Source organism: Tinamus guttatus, unplaced genomic scaffold (assembly GCF_059628265.1).
Source record: "Tinamus guttatus ecotype Peru unplaced genomic scaffold, ASM5962826v1 Tinamus_guttatus_pri_ptg000194l, whole genome shotgun sequence".
Classification (NCBI taxonomy): Eukaryota; Metazoa; Chordata; class Aves; order Tinamiformes; family Tinamidae; genus Tinamus; species Tinamus guttatus.
Genome location: NW_028288728.1, coordinates 1,074,111 through 1,092,052, shown reverse-complemented (window position 1 = coordinate 1,092,052; position 17,942 = coordinate 1,074,111). Strand labels below are relative to the sequence as shown.

The following is a 17,942-nucleotide window of genomic DNA, read 5'->3' as shown; positions in this document are numbered from 1 at the left end:
TGGGTTTTCCCCGGCAGGGCTCCCTGCCAGGGCGGAGCTCGGCAAACAGGGAAGCCTGATAAGGTGCTGCCGGCACCTCCGGCAGGATCACAGAGCACCGGCCCGGGGAATTCCCGGAGCGGATGCGTGCAGCAAAACGCCTCTTTCCCTCTCGGAGGCTGCTGCCTCCGGGCGTCCTCGCTCACGATAGCCCTCCTGTGCCGCCTGTGTCCACGGCTGGGGCACGACGGTGCCAGCGTGCCGGTGCTGCGTGAAAGTTTCTCAGTTCAGCTTTAAAATCTGCTCTGAGACAAGTGGAAATCTTCCCATTTGCACTTCCTCTGTGCATGGCTCCTCATGAAATCTCATTTCACTTCCCAGAAGAGGTTCTGGTTCCTTCATGCTTGTCCTGAAGATCTTAAATGTTATGAAACCACCTGCTCGGGTGCAGTGTCACGAACCGGAGGCCTCGGAGTGCCTTGTGCACAGAGCAGCAGGGACTGGTGCTCCGCTCTCAGCTTCCACTTTCCCCGGGAACTGAGCCAGGTCTGAGATCTCCTGCTCCGGAGCCACCAGGGTCTGTGCTGCTGGGGGCTCTCAACCCCTCACTGTGACCGAGGGCAAGGCCCATGGCCACAAGCTCCCCTTGCTGAAGCTAGGGAAGCAGGACAAGCCGGAGGTGGGAATCCCATTGCTGCAGCCCTGCTCCGTGTGCCGAATGCCCCCGTGCTGCCCAGTCCATCCAGGCCCTGCTGGGGCTCTGCCCCCGGCTCCATCGCGCCCGTCACGATGGCCACGTTGAGCAACGGCCCCGTTTCACAAGGGGCGGCTCGAGGCGCCAGGGCTCCCCGGTGTCCAGGGATGATGTTTGCCTGAGTCAGCCCCGTGGAGTTCCAGTCCTGCTCCGCTTCCAGAAAGGGAAGTGAAAGTGGCTTAAAGGGTCTCTTCCTTCCCCTGCGCGTGCTGCGGCCAGGAGCAGCGGTGCTCCGCAGTGCTCGGAAACGCGGAGCTGGCGCCCGCGCGGCAGCATCCTGCCCTCCCGCTCTGGCTGCAGCGGCCGAGGTGCTTCCCCCTTCCTCCTCCTCGCTGTCCCAGCCCATGTGCCACTTCCCACAGTCCTGAGCAGTGACACAGCAAGTCCCCCGGGGCCTCTGCACCAGAGCCACGGGGCGTCCTCAGGTGGCTGCTCTGCAGCAGAGCTGCCTCGGGGACGGGAGAGCAGGACACGGCTTTGGTGCAGCCTTCCCTTCTGCCCTGTTCTGGTCCCCCAGCCCTGCCCAGCTCCCTTGGCCATGTGGGAGGAAAACAGGGTTTGCCCGGGGGCTCCACGGCTGCTCGGTGCCTTTGACTGCCTGGAGCCCCAGAGCACAGGAGAGCTCGAGGGCAGCCCCCCGACCAAGGGAGGAGCAGCCGGGGCAGAGCACAGAGCCAGGAAAGGGGTGGCAGCGGTGCCAGCAGCCCGTGCTGTGTGCCTGCCTGCTGCTGCGGGCACTGCACCCGGCGCCAGAGACGGGGCAGTCACTGCCTGCTTGGTCCCCGTGCCCCGGGGAGAGGGAATGGGCAGGGGAGCACAGGGTTGGGAATGGGCAGGGAAGCAGTGCCGGGGCCAAGCAGGAAGCACCGGGCGGTGCGGGGCCGCCCCGTGCGGTTCCCCTTTCTGCAGCTATAAAGGCGGCGGGCGGTGCCGCGGGGCGGGCGAGCGTGAGGCGCGAGCATGGCAGCGCGGGGAGCACGCGGGGCGGCGCTGGCCTGCACGCTGCTGGCCGCCTGCCTGGCGCTAGCCGGGGCCGTGTACCCCGGCTTCGTGGTCCGGATCACGCAGGCGGGCTTGGACTACGGTACGTTTGGTCCCCGGGTCCCCCGTTGCGGAGCCGGTGTGGGGGTAGCGGCTGCTGTGCTCGTGTCCACGGCGTCGCGGCGAGCCCGGCGAGGAGCTGCCTGTGCCTGGCGCGGGGTGAACGGGCCCCACGGGGCTTCGGCTGAGGAAAGGAGCGCGCTGGGAGCGGGACGTGGCCTCCCTTCCTCCTTGGAGCAGAGATGTGGCAGCTCCAGCACCTCCCGGCTTTCCCGTGACACTAGATGGTGCTGCCCTTGGGGACCCCGCGCTGCCCTGGGGCTTATGGCAGCCCTGGGACACAGTCCCGCAGCCCCCAGGGGTTCTGCCCCAGGGTAGCCCTGGGCCCGCCGGGGTCTCCACTCCGCATGGTGGGAGCCGGGCCCTTGGCAGGGCTGCTTTAATGCTCTCCCATGGACCCGGAGGACACACGTTGCCTCCGGGCGAGCGTGGCCACGAGCGTTTCCATGTCCCCTGCAGCCCGTCAGTACGGGGTGGCCATCCTGGAGCAGGAGCTCCACCAGCTGCGCCTGCCGGACATCTCAGGAGACTTCCGAGTGCGGCGAGTGGGGAAGGTGCATTACGAGCTCTCCAGGTGGGCCCGTGGTTCCCGTCTCCCCTCCTCTCCCACCCGCAAAGGCTCGGGAAGGGCCCTGGTGCCTCCGGAGCAGCCAGTGCCTTCCCCTCCTGCGGCACCCCGGGGCGTATCCGTGTCCTCGGAGGGCTGGGATGCTCCACCCTGCCTGGTGCAGGGCAAAGGGGAACTGGAGTTACTGCATGGGGAGCAAGGGCTTTTTGCGCAACTGAGCTCAGAACAGCAAGTTCGGCACGGTGATGCAGCACAGAAATGCAAACTGATGCGATGCAAATGCCTCGAGGTGCCACCTTGCAAGTGCTTTTCTTATTTTTTTTATTTCTAGCTTAAGCCTTCGCAGTTTCCACTTGCCGAGCTCGCAGATTTCCCCGATCCCCAATGTGGGCCTGCAAGTCTCCATCTCCGATGCCTCCGCCGTGGTGGAGGGGAACTGGAGAGTCAAACTGCATTTCATGTAGGTGCCTTGTGGCTCTCACCGAGAGCATTTCCCAGCCGTTTAGGTGCTGCATTCCGCAGGCACACGGTGGCTCTGCACTGTTTTCTTTCTGGTCTGTCTGAGTTTAGAAGTCTTCTCATCTTCTCTGGGTGTTCTCTACAAGGAGAAGCCTGAGCCAGATAGGTTTCGAAGATCCAGCTGGTTTGGGGTCCAACTATCAGGAATCGCTGGTGAAAAATGCCCTTTTCTTGCCCTCCCTACAGTAGGGACCACGGTTCGTTTGACCTGAAGGTTGAGGATCTCTCCATCAGCATCGGCCTGAAGCTGGGCAATGACAGCTCCGGGAAGCCCACTGTGGATGTCTCCAGCTGCAGCACCCACATCTCCAGCGTCCGGGTGCACTTTTCCGGCAGGTTTAGGTGCGTGACTTCACTGCTAGAGCCTAGGAATTCCATGTGTTAGTGCACCCACTATGGGCACGTGGTTGGCGGCGTGGTGTGGCTTTCAGGCCCTGGCACAAGGAGTAGGATGCCGGCACCTGCCACCCCTTGCAGGCTGCCCCTGGAGCCCCCCAGACCTACTTGCCCCTGTGCCCCACTCCCCAGCTGCCTCTGGACTCTTGTAATGCAATTCCCATCTGGAGATACAACTGAAGGAACTTAAATCTGGCCCAGGGAGAGGTTTTGCATAGGGCTGCACATTTGTATGCGTGTTGTTTGTGAGCGGGTCTGTTTGCAAATGTAAGCACAACAGCAAAGCTGGCCTCCAAATTGGCACGGGAAGGACATTCTCCACTCTCTCGCATCTCTGGTGTCACTCCTTCCCTGGCCGGCGCTTCCGCAGCATTCCCCGTGTGGCAGGGAGTGACTGTGTCTCGGTGCTCTCTTCCGCAGCTGGCTCTACAACCTCTTCCACAGCGCTATCGACTCTGTGTTCAGGAGGACCTTGGAGAGACAGGTAGGGGAGGCGGGAGGCCTCCAGGTTTCCTGCTGCTCCCTTGCTCCGAGCTCCTGCTGCACGGGCGGTTCTGCTGGAGCCGGAGCATGCGGGAACGCTGCTGCTTTGGGTAAAATCACGAGCATTGGCGAGCGCAGCCTGCAACACTTGCCAATGCCTGGTGTAATTGTTTCCTAATTAACAAAGACTTTGCTTTCCATGTGGTCAGTTAATCGGAGCTCTCCCCTCCGCCGGCTGCGTTGTCGTGGGCCCCGCTCGGAGCTGGGAGCGCTCGTGCGCAGGGAGCCGCGGGGGGACGTCCCGGCCTCGGCGCTGCGGACACTGCTCCCCCGTTCCAAAGGGGACGTCGGGATAGCCGGTGCCCGCAGCCCCGCGCAGACCTGCGCGCAGGGAGGCTGCAGCAGGACATGCAAACAAGCTGTTAGCAGTAATCACAACAAGGCTAACTGGCAGGAGCTGCAGCCTCGCTGGATGTGAACCTTGCTCGGGAAGGAGGCAGTTGGAGAAGAGGCAAATCCTCCTTCTGCAGCAGACCCGAGGCCCCATCCAGGCGTGTTTGGCTACTCCGGATGCCATCTAGTGGCTTTTTATGGGCCACCGGGGAGCGGTGGCAGCAGATGGGCTGGCAGCAGGACTGGAGTGGGGGCCAAGCTGCAGGAATGCGGAGCGGCTCTGGCCTCCTCGCTGCCCCCCTTGCCAAACACAGGGATCTCCAGCGCTTTTCCAAGGGGAAGGGGCCATGTGCGGGGAGAGAGAGGCAGCCTGTTCCTCCCAGGAAGCGATGGATGAGCGTGGGCTGGGGGGCAGAGAGCAGCAGCGCCCCGCGGGCCGTGGGGACGTGCCCAAAGCTCTGCTCTTCTGCATCGCGGCCGCTCCCGCACCGTCAGCCCTTTGCTTCTCGCTGCTGGTCAGGCAGGCGAGGAGCTCATCCAGCACGGCTGTTCCCGCATCCACATGGGAGCAGCATTGGAAGGGGCCTCTGGCAGCTTCACTCTCCCCAGGACGTTGCCTGCACCAGGTTTCCTGGGCCAGTGCTTAGTGCTCGAATCTCCCGGCAATGCTGAGGATTTGCCTGGATGGGGCCGGGCAGTGGCGGCAGGATGGAGTGATGGAGGCTCTTCTGTCCCAGCAGCACCGAGCTGGCTCCTGCCCTGCAGGGATGGACTAACTCTTCCCACTGCTCTGCTTAAGCTAAGCTCTTGGCTGTTCAGCACAGTTCACGCTAGCAACAACTATGGGGAAAATCCTGAGGCCTGAGTGGGATCCCTTCGAAGGGCGGTGGTGCAGCTGAACGGTGCATAGGGAGCTTGTCATCAGCCGGTGTTTGCAAGTGTAAACCCTGTGTGTGTTCTGGACTTAATTAATTTGCTGTCTGATGTGCAGACACGAATGTCACTGCGTGCTCCTCTAAGCAGCCTTTTGCAAAGACCGGGGACAGGAGCAGGCAGCAGCGCGGGGCGCGTGTCCGGGGCGCCTGCCCCCGGGCTGCGGCGCGGTGCCGCGAGCGCTGCAGCCACTGCCCTTTGCTGTGTTTCCCCCAGGTGTGCGAGCGCGTGGTGAGCTCGGTGCGTGACGAGCTGCAGTCCTACCTGCGCACGCTGCCAGGTACGTGCGGCGCCGCGGCCGCTCCTGCCTCGCGCTGCCCTGGCCTCACGGACAGCGCTCGATCCTCTGCCCCTTCTCCCTTTATTTCCCCACCCGTGTTCAAAGCATTGAGCACTGCATCAGCAGGGCTTTGTCACCTGGCTGTCCCTGGGCAGCTGCTTGGGAGTCCTCACAGTGCTGAGAAGCAGAGTGAGGAGGGAAACGCCATCATTTTTATCATTTTGCTTGCAAAGAGGCTCAGAGGGCAAGCGCGCGTGTGGCGGGCGCCGTGGGGAAGCCCGTGTGCCCGGCCGCGCTCACGGCTCTGCCCGGTGCCCTGCAGTCACAGCCAAGATCGACGCCGTGGCGGGGATCGACTACTCCCTGGTGGCTGCCCCGGCGGCGGCCGCCCAGGCGCTGGACGCGGACCTCAAGGTGAGGGGCTGCGGGAGGTGGTTCGGGAGGTGCCACCGCAGGAGGCAGCGGGAGCCGGGGCCCCGGCACTGCCCGGTCCCAGCGCCGCCGTCCCCGCGCTACAGGGCGAGTTCTTCTCGCTGGCGCGGCGCTCCGCCGTGCCCTTCTCCCCGCCGCCGCTCGCCCTCCCGCCCGACCGTGCCCGCATGGTTTACTTCGGGGCCTCCAGCTACTTCTTCAACACGGCCGGCCTGGTCTACCACACCGCGGGCGCCCTGGTCTTCGAGCTCACTGACTCCATGGTGAGGGGCGGCAGCGGGGCTGAAGGGCTGATCCTGCCCGGCTCCCCGATGGGCTCGTCCGCGTGGCCTCACCGAGCTGCCCCCAAGCAGTGACTTTCTCGCCCCACAGATCCCCAAGGGCCTCGAATTCCACCTGAACACCTCCACCTTCTCGGCCTTCGTCCCCCAGGTGAGCGGTGCGGCGGGATGGTTTATCTGGGAGTGCTGCACGCTCCATGCTAGGCTGCAGGCAAGGGAAGCACAGCCTGCGTGGGCCTTTGCTCCCAAGAACGTGCCGCTCTCTGCTCCTCTGCAGCTGGAGAAGATGTACCCCGACATGCTGATGAAGCTGCGGCTCTCCACGCCGGCCGCCCCCTTCCTGAGCATCGGCCCGGAGGGCCTCTCGCTGCAGCCTGTTGTGGATATCCAGGCATACGCCATCCTTCCCAGCTCCAGCCTGGCTCCTCTCTTCCTGCTCAACCTGGTGAGCGGGGCACTGCTTGTTGTGCTGCCTGCTGGTGTCCTGGGTACTTGTGAGCGCCCTGCCGTGTCCCATGGGGGACACTGGAGCTATGGGCATCCTGGGTTTTGATGCTGGCTGTGAACATGTCCATGGATGGGCAGGGACCTTGCTGTGTTTCCATGGCCCAGGCCAGCCCCGGGCTCCTGCGGGGCCGGGCAGGGCTCGGGCAGTGCTGCAGCTCTGCGCTCTTTCCCAGACCACTAACGTGTCCGCCAGCGTCGACGTGAAGTCCAACCGCATCGTCGGGAGCCTAGCGGTCGGCAGGTGAGGGGCAGAGCTCGCCCTGTGCGTCTGCCGGGGCTGCTGGAGCAGCCCTGCCCTGGGATGCGGCGCGAGGGGCTCAGCTGCTCCCGGCTGTCTCCGCAGGCTGCGGCTGTCTCTGAAGCACTCGGACGTTGGCCCCTTCCAGGTGAGCTGCCTCCCGGGAGCTCCCGCCTGGCTGCTTGGGGCTGGCGAGCGGCTCCCGCAGCCGCTGCCGTCAGCGCGGGTGAGAGGGCGGACGGTGCCCGGGCCCCGGCCGTGCTGAGCCCGCCCAGCCTCCGCTCTGCTCTGGAGCCCCTCGTCTGTCCCCGCGCTCCTCGCCGCGGGGCTGGGGTGCGCTGAGCCCGCGGCCTCTCCTGCGTGCCCATGGCCGTGGCCAGCAGTGCAGACACCCTCTCCTTGCCCTAGGTGCGAACGCTGCAGTCGGTCATGAACATCCTGACGTCCAGCATCCTGCTGCCGCGTTTCAACGGTGAGCAGGGACTCGCCGCGGGGAACGGGGGGCACCGGGGGAAGCACAGAGCGGGTCGCTCCGGTGCTAGTTACATCCTTGGGGCCAAGATGGGTCTGTGGGTAAAACCTGACGCTTTCCAGCACCCTCTGGGTGCAGTGGGGCCGGGTGCCAGCCCCCCGCTGAGCCCGTGGTGGGGTGCTCCTCTGCCCCCCTGGGTGCAGCAGGGAGGACGAAGGGCTGGGGTCGGAGGTGGCTGCCGCTTTGCGCCGCCCGGCGCGTCCCATCCTGTCACACGTGGCCCTGCGCCTCATCTCGTTGCAGCGCGTCTGGCCCAGGGCTTCCCGCTCCCCCTGCTCGACCGCATTCAGCTCTCCAACGTGCTCGTGCAGTGGCACCAGGTGAGTCGGTGCCCGGCTGTGGGCACCAGCAGTGGAAAGGGGGGCACTGAGCTTCCCAGGGCACCTTTTGGAGCCAGTGGAGGGGCCGGCGTGCACGCTGGGGTGCAGCAACCCCGGGGGCTGGGGCAGCCGGAGCCTTGGGGCCGTGGGGAGCATGGGGGCCGCTGAGGATTTAGTGCTGGCTGTGGCTGCCGAGCGCCTTTGGGGCTAAACCAGAAGGGGCTGCAGGAAGCTCTGGGCTCCGTCCTGCGAGCGGGTGGTCGCAGGGGCTGCAGCAGCCATGGGCACCAGCGCCACCCTCAGAGCCGCCCTCTCCATTCCCCAGAACCTGCTGCTGCTGGGCGCCGATGTCCACCTCCAGCGCAGAGCGTGAAGGCCAGGATCCGGGGACCCGGCACCAGGGTGGCCGCTGCCTGACACTTCCCGCCATGGCTCCGAGGACGTTGGGGCTGGAAGAGGCCCCGGGAGAAGCAGCTCCCGCGCTGGCTCCTCCGCCACCAGCATCGACCGCAGGACTGGCTCCAAACCGGGCCCTGGTCCCCAGGGCCTGCCCTGCGCTGCCAATAAAGCCAGTTGCGCACGGGCCCCAGCTCCAGTGTGCTCAGAGCCGCGCGTCACCCCACCTTGCCCCGTGTCACCCTGTGCTACCCCGTGTCACCTCGCGCTACCCCGCATTGCCCCGTGTCACCCTGCGTCACCCTGCGCTACCCCACGTCACCCCACGGCCCTTGCTCATCTGTTCCGCCTGGCCCTGACACTTCCTCTGCCCCTTTCCCCTGGAAACGTTCTGTGGTGCCATTGCAAGCACTGGCCCCAGGGTGTTACAAACCCCCCGAACACGCCTCTCTGGAGGCAGCAGGGCCCGGGCCGGCTCTGGGTTGGTGTTTGTTTGTTTGTTTGATTGACTGATTGACTGATTGACTGATCGTTTTTTAAATCCCTCCTGCGCTGGGAGCGCAGCAGGCAGTGGAGCGGTGCCGCTAGCGGAACGGCAGCGCGGCGGAGCAGGGGCGGCGGGGACCGACTTTTCCCGCGCGCGCGGCGGCCGCGCGCGATTGGCTGGGCGGAGCCGGCGGGTCCGCCCGCGATTCCGTCCCCCCCGTGGCCGTCGCCATGGCGCTGGCGCGGGCGGCCGCGCGGCTCCTCCGCGGGGCCCGCGGGGCGGCGGGACCGGGAGAGCGGGGCCACCGCGCGCTGCCCGCCGGGCCCGACCTGCGGCACTTCCTCGGCGGCGCCGCGGCGGCCGAGCACGAGCCCGAGGCCCAGGCGGGGCCGTGCGCGGCGGCCAGGAAAGGTGCGGGCAGGGTGTCCCGGTCCCCCCCGGCCTACTGGTCCCCCCTGTCCCTCCCTGTCTTCCAGTCCCCCCCATCCCTCCCCGTCCCCCCGTCCCCCCCGGTCCTCCCCGTCCCCCCCGGTCCTCCCCGTCCCCCCCGGTCCTCCCCGTCCTCCCGGGCCTCCCCGTCCCTCTGGTCCCCCTGGTCCTCCCCGTCCTCCCAGTCCTCCCAGTCGTGCCGGTCCTCCCCATCCTCCCGGTTCCCGCCGGCCGCGGTGCTGTCGTGGGCCCGGGAGGCCTCCCCGCCTCAGCCTGCGCGTCCCGCGGGCCTCGCCGTCACGCCGTCCCCTTGCAGTGTACCTGGAGACCTACGGCTGCCAGATGAACGTCAACGACGCGGCCATCGCCTGGGCCATCCTGCAGAAGAGCGGCTACGCGAGGGCGCGGGCGCTCGGCGAGGTGAGGACGCTACCGCGGCGGCTGCGGCGCGCGGGGGCCAACGGGGCCGCTTGGCGAGCACCCCACAGAGCTCTCGGGGCTTTATTCCCGCTGGGTCCTGCCTCGTCTGGAAGGGGGCCTGTGCACAGCGGGTGCCCCTGGCTCATGAAGCGCTTGGGGATGTGGTGGCCATGGGTTTATGGTTGGGCTTGATGACCTTGGAGGCCTTTTCCAACCATTATGATCTCCTGAGGTTGCTGCTCTGGCCGGTGGAAGCCTTTGCTGCCTGCTGGTGCCTCTGCTCGCTGCCGGCCTGAGCCCTGCTCTGCTCTGGGACACGTCTGACTCGCTGAGTTAAGCGGGTTTCATAGTGGGCCTCCTCGTGCGATCTGTCCAGGGGTTAGTGCTTCTTGGTGACTTTTACCAGTTCTCCTTCCTTGTGTCTCATCCTCGTTCTAGGCAGATGTGGTTCTGCTCGTTACCTGCTCAGTGAGGTGAGAAACTTTTTGTCACCGCTGTTAATTCTCGCAGAGCTGTTGTGCCTTCAGGTTGGAGCAGTGGCAAGTGGCAGTAAGCTCTGTTTTCCTGGCTCCCCAGGGAGAAGGCAGAGCAGGCCATCTGGAATCGCCTGCAGCACCTCAAGGCTCTGAAAGCCAAGCGGCTCCAGGCTCGCCTCCCTCTGCACATCGGGATCCTAGGTACTGGCAGGACGCGCTGCGCGGGGCCGCGCACTGCGTCCCCTCTCCCCTTCTGGTGGCATCAAGCCTTTTCTGCAGCCGGAGAGGAGGCAGAGGTGTCACTGAGGGTGGGCCCTTCCTCACAGGCACTGTTCTGCTTTGGTGGCAGGATGCATGGCTGAGAGGCTGAAGGAGAAGATTCTGCACAAGGAGAAGCTAGTGGATATTGTGGCAGGCCCCGATGCATACCGTGACCTTCCCAGGCTGCTGGCAGTGGCCGAATCTGGCCAGCAGGCCGCCAACGTCCTGCTGTCACTGGAGGAGACTTATGCAGATATTTTGCCTGTCCAGACTAGTGCAAGTGGCGCAACAGCGTTTGTGTAAGTACCTCGTCTTCCTGTGCGAGTTCCTATGGTTCTGGTTCGGAAATACTGTTGTGCAGAACAGACACGTCAGTGACAGCAGCTACCCAAGAGATGCAGGGCCTGGTTGTGCTCACCGCCAGCGGCCCAGGACTCCGGTCTACCAGAGTGTTCATTGCCTCTTTGCTCTCTGACCGAGCCCTGGAGAGGCTGCCCTGGGCTCTGACTGACTCTAGGCTTCTCTTACTCTCCTTTGGGAGTGCTGGTTGTCTAAGCCGGCTGCTGCACCAAGTGATTTCTGTCCCACCAACATTTGTGCTCTTTGAAAATGTGTGCTGCTCTCATCCCTGCCTTCTGCTACGCCCTGTTCCATTTTCCTATTTAATTCTTCTAATCCATGTGTTGTCATTTCTGTTGTATTTTTAGTTCCCTTTATGGGAAAGCCACAAAATTGGGTTCCGAGCGGGTGCTGTGTGCCCTGCAGAGCAAGTGTTGGAATGGGGCTGGCTGAAGGCTGGGTCGGAGCAGGGGAGGATGCGACACGGGTGGTTCTTGCGGGCGGTCACGGTGCTGACTGGTGTCTTCCCGCTCCGCAGATCCATCATGCGGGGCTGTGACAACATGTGCAGCTACTGCATCGTGCCCTTCACCCGTGGCCGGGAAAGGAGCCGGCCCATTGCCTCCATCCTGCAGGAGGTGAAGATGCTCTCGGATCAGGTTAGGAAGAGCCTTATTCCAACTGTCCCACATTGTGGTTCTCAGGGAAAGCGTTGGTTTTGAGTGGTACCTTTCACCAGTGATGCAGCTTTTATCTCTGCAGATAAGGCTACCTCAGGGTTCAGCAGTTACTTTTTAATTGCCCTTGTAACTGTTCCCAGGGAAGGGAGGGCTGCCCTTGGAAACTCTTCTTTGAAGTATGAGTGAAACCATGGCTGCTTCTGCAGCTTTGACCTTCCAAGTTAGGTATATTTTTTGTCTCTCTTTATCTTTGTAGGGGGTGAGAGAAGTGACTCTCTTGGGTCAAAACGTCAACAGCTTTCGAGACATGTCTGAGGTCCAGTTCCAGTCGGCTGCTCCCCCAGTCCTCAGCCGTGGCTTCAGCACGGTCTACAAACCCAAACCAGGAGGCTTGCGCTTTGCACATCTCCTGGACCAGGTCTCCAGGATTGACCCAGAAATGAGGATCCGTTTCACCTCTCCACACCCCAAGGATTTTCCTGATGAGGCAAGTGTAAAATAGGCACCCGAACCTCTGTTTGCAGGCGGGTAGCTGTGAGCTGGTGTGTGTGTTTTGTGCCTTCTTCCCACATGGAACAGCCGTCCTGGGAGTGGGGAGGTGACTATGCTGAAGCTGTCAGGTTTGCGGTGTTCTGGCTTCTGCTTGGGGAAGATTCTTCCCTTTAACATTCTGGCAGAGTTGAGCCAGTTTTGAGAGTATTTTCCGAATGCCCTTCGCAGGTTCTCCAGCTTATCCAGGAGCGACACAACATCTGCAAACAGCTTCACCTCCCAGCCCAGAGCGGAAGCTCACGAGTTCTGGAGGCAATGAGACGGGGGTGAGTGGTGGCCACGCAGAGCCTCTCTCCTGGCCTTTGATTCAGGGTGCTGTTTTCTCCTTGCTGATGTCATGATTTGCTGACCAGCAAATCCACGTGTTGTTCGTTGCAGGTACACAAGAGAAGCGTATTTGGAGCTGGTGCAGCACGTGCGTGACTCCATTCCAGGTATGGGCTCCCTTTGGCTCGGTCTGATGAGTCTCATGCTGATACACTCATGCTGAGTGTATCTTACAGCCTGTTCTGTGTGTCTGTGACAGGAGTGAGCTTGAGCAGCGATTTTATTGCTGGGTTCTGCGGGGAGACGGAAGAGGATCATCAGCAGACTGTGTCCTTGCTCCGGGAAGTCCGCTACAACGTAGGCTTCCTGTTTGCTTACAGCATGAGAGAGGTGAGTGGAGGATCTGGGGGAGAAGGCTCCCTCCTCTGTAGGGTCGTCTCGCCTGCGTTCTCATTTTCTGTTTTGTCCCTCGCTCCTGAGTGTTGTTTCTCATAGTCTCTTTGAAAATAATGCCTAGAGACTCAAGATGTTGGTGAAGCTTTTTGCTTCCATGCAACACGTCAAGGGTGTGTGAGATTGTTAGGTGCTCATGCTGGGCAAAAGCAGTGAAGCTGCAGGGTTCAGGTCTCTCAGCATGCTCTGCAGAGCAACTTTTCTGCCTATGAGGCTTCCAGCTCCCCTGGACAAGCAACAGGGTTGATTATTGATTGGGTTACCTGGTTCTGCAGACACTCCAGAGTGATTGCAGTGGAGCAGCCATGTCTGCAGGGACCTGACTGCAGGTACATTTGTCTTTGCTGGTGAAAAATTGTGCTGATGTAGCTGGGCTTGAGTCCAGTTACAGAGGCTTTCTGTCAGTCAGGGCTGGAGAGAACTGGTGAATTTTCAGAAGGAATAACCAGCAAAGGAAGTGATGCTTGACAAGTTTCCATTAAGATTCTCTCCAGGACGTAAGAGGCTGGTGGGGAAAAAGGGCAGGAGGCTGGGAAGTGTGAGGGGGGAAAAAAGAGGAGTATGGATCAACCCTCAGAATGCGGCACTAAAAGTAGTAGCATCCACAGTCTGCCTTTGGGGACAGCCAGGCAACAGACATCATCTCACAGGAACTGCTGAACCTTTGCTTTAGCTTTATGCAGCCCAAATACTCTGTACTTCCACAAAAAGGTGATACAGAAAGAGCGTGTGGAAATCAAGGACGTTACTGGTCCTTGGGATCCTGCCAGAGCAGTGCACGCAGTAGCTAAAGATGTTCCGAGGTTGCAGATAGAGCAGGTGACCCATGAAGAGCTGTTGCCTGCTTGAAATGCAGCCCACGTGGCTGGGGTAAGACCAGGTTCAGCTCTTGGGTTGTCTAGTTCTGGAGGAGCTGCCCTGACCTTGTCTGTTTTCAGAAAACCCGGGCGTATCACCGGCTGCAGGACGATGTGCCCGCGGACGTGAAACAGAGGCGCCTGGAGGAGCTCATTGCTGTGTTCAGAGAGGAGGCTGCGAGGGCCAACGGAGCCGTCGTGGGCCACTCACAAGTGGTGCTGGTGGAGGGGGTGAGTGTGTCTGGACTGTGGACTTTCCCTTCTCCCCTCTGGCTGCTGGTCAAGGGCTCTTGGTCTATATACAGCAGTATCCCTTCTGTCTTTCCATCTCGCCACATATTCCTAGGGCTCCAGTACCAGGTCTGTGCATGTTTTCTAGAGTGCTGAGCTGCGCACAGGATGCTGCCTAATGAGTGCATGATCTCTTGGGCTTTAGCCATCTTGCTTCTAAAAACCTTGGTCCAAATTCAAAAACAGCCATCAGGGAACTGGAGGAGACTAAAATGATTAAGCAATGCTTGTTGGCATGGCACAGACAGCGTGTTGGTCCTTTGTGCACTTGTGAAGATGAGGCTCTTGTCAGAGGCCCAGCCGTGCTGGAAATGCATGGGATGGGTGGAGACCAGTCTCGAGCCCAGCTCTGAAGCAGTCAGGTTTTCTAGGACTGGCTTTCATGTGCAGTTCTCAACACAGCAGCTCTGGCCATAGGACTTTGTTTCACAGCGTGCTTAACAGCCTGGAAAGTGGTTTTTAATACTGCCAATAGTGCTCAATTAATTCCTGCTGTGATAAAGCCCAGCAGTGAATCAGAGTTACTGCCACTCAGCTAATGTTCCCTCTTCTCCTTCCAGCCCAGCAAGCGCTCTCCCTCGGAGCTGTGTGGCAGGAACGATGGCAACATCAAGGTGATTTTCCCTGACGCCGAAGTAGAGGACGCAGAAGGCAAAGCTCTGCGCAGGGCCCAGCCAGGAGACTACGTGTTGGTGAAGGTGACCTGCCTAGAAAGCTTGTTTTTTGGGCTATTTTTTCCTGCATTGTGCTGTTCTCTAGAGCAGCTGCTGCCAGGAGAGCCTAAAACTAAAATAGATGTTTCCAAGTGTCTTTGTTCCTAAGGACTGTTGTGCTGTTGCTTTCAGGTAACCTCTGCCAGCTCGCAGACCTTGAAGGGAGTCCTGCTTTGCCATACTACCCTCTCCCGCTCCGCGGCGTGTTGATGCATCCCTGCAGATGAGGGGCAAAAGCAGCACACTTCCCCAGGAAGAAACAAGAAGTTTGGTCAGGCATAAGTGGGGGCAAAACTAGGGATTTTCCTTTTCCTTTTGGCAACAACCTTCCACCATAGATCTGTGCAGGTTTGTAAGCAAAAGGCATAGAAGCTGCGCATGGACTTGCCAGACCCAACGAAGCAAGATCTTGTGTTTTCCCTGGTGCTCTGTTTGGCTCTGCTCCTGCCCCTTGCAGTGTTGCAGGTCAATCTCTGTCTTCAGTCACGTCCTCCGTTTCATCCCAGCCAGAGAAATCGATGTCTGCAGGGCAGGGCATTGCAGCTGACTGAGCTGGATTTGGGAGCTGCAAAAGCCTGCAGCACCTAGAAAATACAGCCCTGACTGTTGCTGAACAGGGACAGTGCAAGAGGACAAACAACTCAGGGAAGAGGAGATTTTTATGAATTCCTTCAAATATTAATAACTTCACTGTTAGGAAACAGGTGGAATTGGTAAGGGAGAACCTGCATCCTGCTTGTGTGATGGAATGTGGCACAAAACTGTGGAATGTAAAGTTGTGTTTAACACGCACAGACGATGTTTCGTATGTCATATCCAAGGACTGAGGGAATGTGCCCCTTGCACTGGGGATCCTAGGATCTAGGCTAAAGGGATTTGCTTGTCCTTAGGCCTAAGGAAATGCATACTAGAAAGACTGGGCAGCTGAGCGTTACCTGTCAGAACTTTGGGTGCAAACACAAGGAGTTTGAGGTTCTTTTTTTTTTTTTTTTTTTTTTTTTTTTTTTTTTTTGTGATATGTCCTTCCCTCTGCTGAAGAGGAGAAATGGTTGGTACCAGTTTAAATGGCCAGTAAGTTCATCTGGAGTTCATCCTGGAAGTTCATCTTATAATTGCATTTTTTTAACCAGAGCCCACAGTTAACATGGGCCGCATTGCCATGGTCCAGCCTTGTCTGCTGAATTCAAGCAAACAGCTCTAACTTGCACTTGTGGCTACAGTCTCTCGCAAGCTGTGAGACAGAATCGTGCCTTTTTCATAAGGATAACTTGTTACTAAAATAAAAGATTGTAAAAGGCTCTCTCCAGTGAGAAATGCTGAAGAAGCTGCTCAAGTCTTTGTAAAGTAGTTCTGATATGAATTTGCAGAATTTTAAATTAACATGAAAGGGTTTTGTTAGAAAGTCCATCCTCCTCCTCCATGGGATCTAAGTTCCAATTATATCTCTCTGAAAACAGCATGGTTCGCTGAGTGTTCATTAGCCCTTAGCTTAAGAAACAAACGCGTTTTGCTGATTACCCCAAAGCTAATTCTCCTCTCGCAGAGGTGGCTCTTGGCGCTGCACAGTCAGCACTAATCCGTGTGGGTGCTGGAGTGTTCAGAAACGCAGCTCTGCTCAGGCAGCCGTCCCCAAGGAGGGCAGCATCCTCGCCCAAATCACAAATCACTTCAGAGGCCCCTGCCAGCGGGTGAAAGCCTCTGACAAGAGGATTTTAAGGAAACGAGAGGGCCTGTTTGGTTGGAAATACCAAGGGAAGAAGCAGGACGCAAGCATCATCACTCAAAAGTGACAGGTACCAAAGCCAGTGTGTGCTTGCTAATAAAAATAACCAGGTTAACTACCCTGCAGCATCTTTTTTAGGTCATTTTTCCTGTGCCTGTTAAAAGTGTGGCCAGCCCCTCCTGAGAAGGGCTGACACGCACCTTTCTCTGCTCATTCTGACCTTTTCTCCATGACCACCCCATTTCCAAGCGAGAAAATCTGCGAGCAGTGCCCCCTTCCCTCTCCATCCCGCTGTGATAGAAGGGATTCCCAAGTCAAGGAGGCTGCTGTTAATCCCTGCCTTGGACTATTCCCACACAACACTGCATTGAAAAGGCTGCCGGGCCCGGCTTGCTCGTCGCTGCAGTTCGTTAGCCTAAAGACAATCCCATAATAACTTCCCGGCAGCGCCTGCAGCCTCCGGCTCTGCCCGTTCCCCAGCACGTCCCCAAGAGCTGGGACAGGGTGGATTGTGGCAGCCCTGGACGGAACAGGCTGCGCGGCGGCACCTCCCGGAGAGACCCCCGGGGCCGCGCGTCTCCCCTCGTGTCACACACTGGATTTGTCCCTGTTTTTCCCTCCACGGTGCCTCCCACAGCAGGGCTCAAGCACCATCCCCATTCCCGCGCCGCCTGCTCCCTCCCCGGCCGCTCATTTCCCTCCTGGCAGCGAGTATTGACTTTTCCTTCTCTTGGAGATGAGGTGCCTGCCTCATTAGCTTTGAATTAGTTTTCTCTCTTGACTTTCCTATTAATAAGCTCCCATTTTGGTGCCGTTCTTTGATATCAATTTCCCATTTTTTCATTTATGTCACCTTACCCTCCAAATATTTTTTCAGATATTTTTTTCCCCATCAGTTAACTGGGATATTTAACCATTGGACGGTGATGAGAGCCCTGCCAGCAGCTGGACATCAGCCCTGAGCAGTGTCCAGTGTCCGCGTGGGCTGGGGCAGGGGCTAGTGGGACGCAGGCCAGAATGTCCCCCCCATGTCCCCGCCATGTCCCCTCCTGCACTACCAGGGAGCGGGCGTCATGTTTTCAAAGCAGCATTTACCTCCCTGGGTATCTGCAGAGCTGAACTGCGGTTCTCCCGCATGCAGGAGAACAGAAGCAATTACAACAACGCTGCAGCCCCCATGAGTTGAATAGAAATTCACAGTAAAAGCCAGTCTCAAAACCCGTTAACCAAAGCGCAGCCTGGCCCGGGGCAGCGTCCTCCCCTTGGCCGCAGGATCCCTGCAGAGGGGGAAAAGCCCTTTCCATGGCTGAGCAGCAGAGGGGCCGTGAACCCGCCTTGCAGGCACCCCAAATCCACCCAGAGGTCGCCCCATAGCGCAGTGTTCATCCTCATCATCTCAAAGCACAAATGTTTGTATCCAGCCAGGTGCACCTGCGGCTCAGCTTGAAGGCTGTTTTTTTTTTTTCCCTTCCAGTGTAAAATCACTAGAAACAGCAAAATTTCGTTTTCAAACAGTCAACAAATCAAGGTGCAGAAGGAGAGCAAGGACAAGGAGCTGGTGTTTCCACCTGCCCAGCCCGCGGAGCGGGGCGAGCACAAGGACGTGGCGGGCGCGAGTGCCAGAGGGAAGCGCAGGGCTCGGGGGTGCCTTAGCCCTGAGCCGGGCACAGACCCGCGTCGGGCAGTGTCGAAACGTGGAGCTGAAGAAGCTCCGGGATTTGCTTGGGTGCGTTGACTCAATCCTCGTCTTTCTTTGTCCTCAGAGCATCTTCCTCTGGTGGTACCCGGAGCACCTGGGGAAAGGCCCGTGCTGCTCCCACTGCTGCGTGGAGCAGGAGCTGCTCTGCCATGGACAGGGACATGGACATGGATATAGGCATGG

The 17,942-nt window shown here is 59.8% G+C and overlaps 2 protein-coding genes across 2 annotated transcripts; both read left to right on the top strand.

The window, feature by feature from the left end:
• Positions 1-1,693: 1,693 nt before the first annotated feature.
• Positions 1,694-8,104, top strand: LOC104572551 (bactericidal permeability-increasing protein). The gene is made up of 15 exons (XM_088523631.1): positions 1,694-1,817; positions 2,294-2,408; positions 2,734-2,862; positions 3,108-3,263; positions 3,738-3,801; positions 5,343-5,406; positions 5,729-5,820; positions 5,925-6,101; positions 6,211-6,270; positions 6,397-6,564; positions 6,800-6,867; positions 6,970-7,012; positions 7,273-7,336; positions 7,640-7,716; positions 8,042-8,104. The coding sequence occupies exons 1-15, from the start codon at positions 1,694-1,696 to the stop codon at positions 8,087-8,089; spliced, it is 1,449 nt and encodes a 482-aa protein (XP_088379757.1). The 3' UTR covers positions 8,090-8,104.
• Positions 8,105-8,829: 725 nt separating this feature from the next.
• On the top strand, positions 8,830-15,129 carry CDK5RAP1 (CDK5RAP1 mitochondrial tRNA methylthiotransferase). The gene is made up of 13 exons (XM_088523630.1): positions 8,830-8,840; positions 9,301-9,448; positions 9,887-9,921; positions 10,025-10,125; positions 10,274-10,484; positions 11,063-11,183; positions 11,461-11,691; positions 11,925-12,022; positions 12,135-12,190; positions 12,283-12,413; positions 13,415-13,564; positions 14,185-14,322; positions 14,470-15,129. The coding sequence occupies exons 1-13, from the start codon at positions 8,830-8,832 to the stop codon at positions 14,545-14,547; spliced, it is 1,509 nt and encodes a 502-aa protein (XP_088379756.1). The 3' UTR covers positions 14,548-15,129.
• The last annotated feature ends 2,813 nt before the right edge of the window (positions 15,130-17,942 follow it).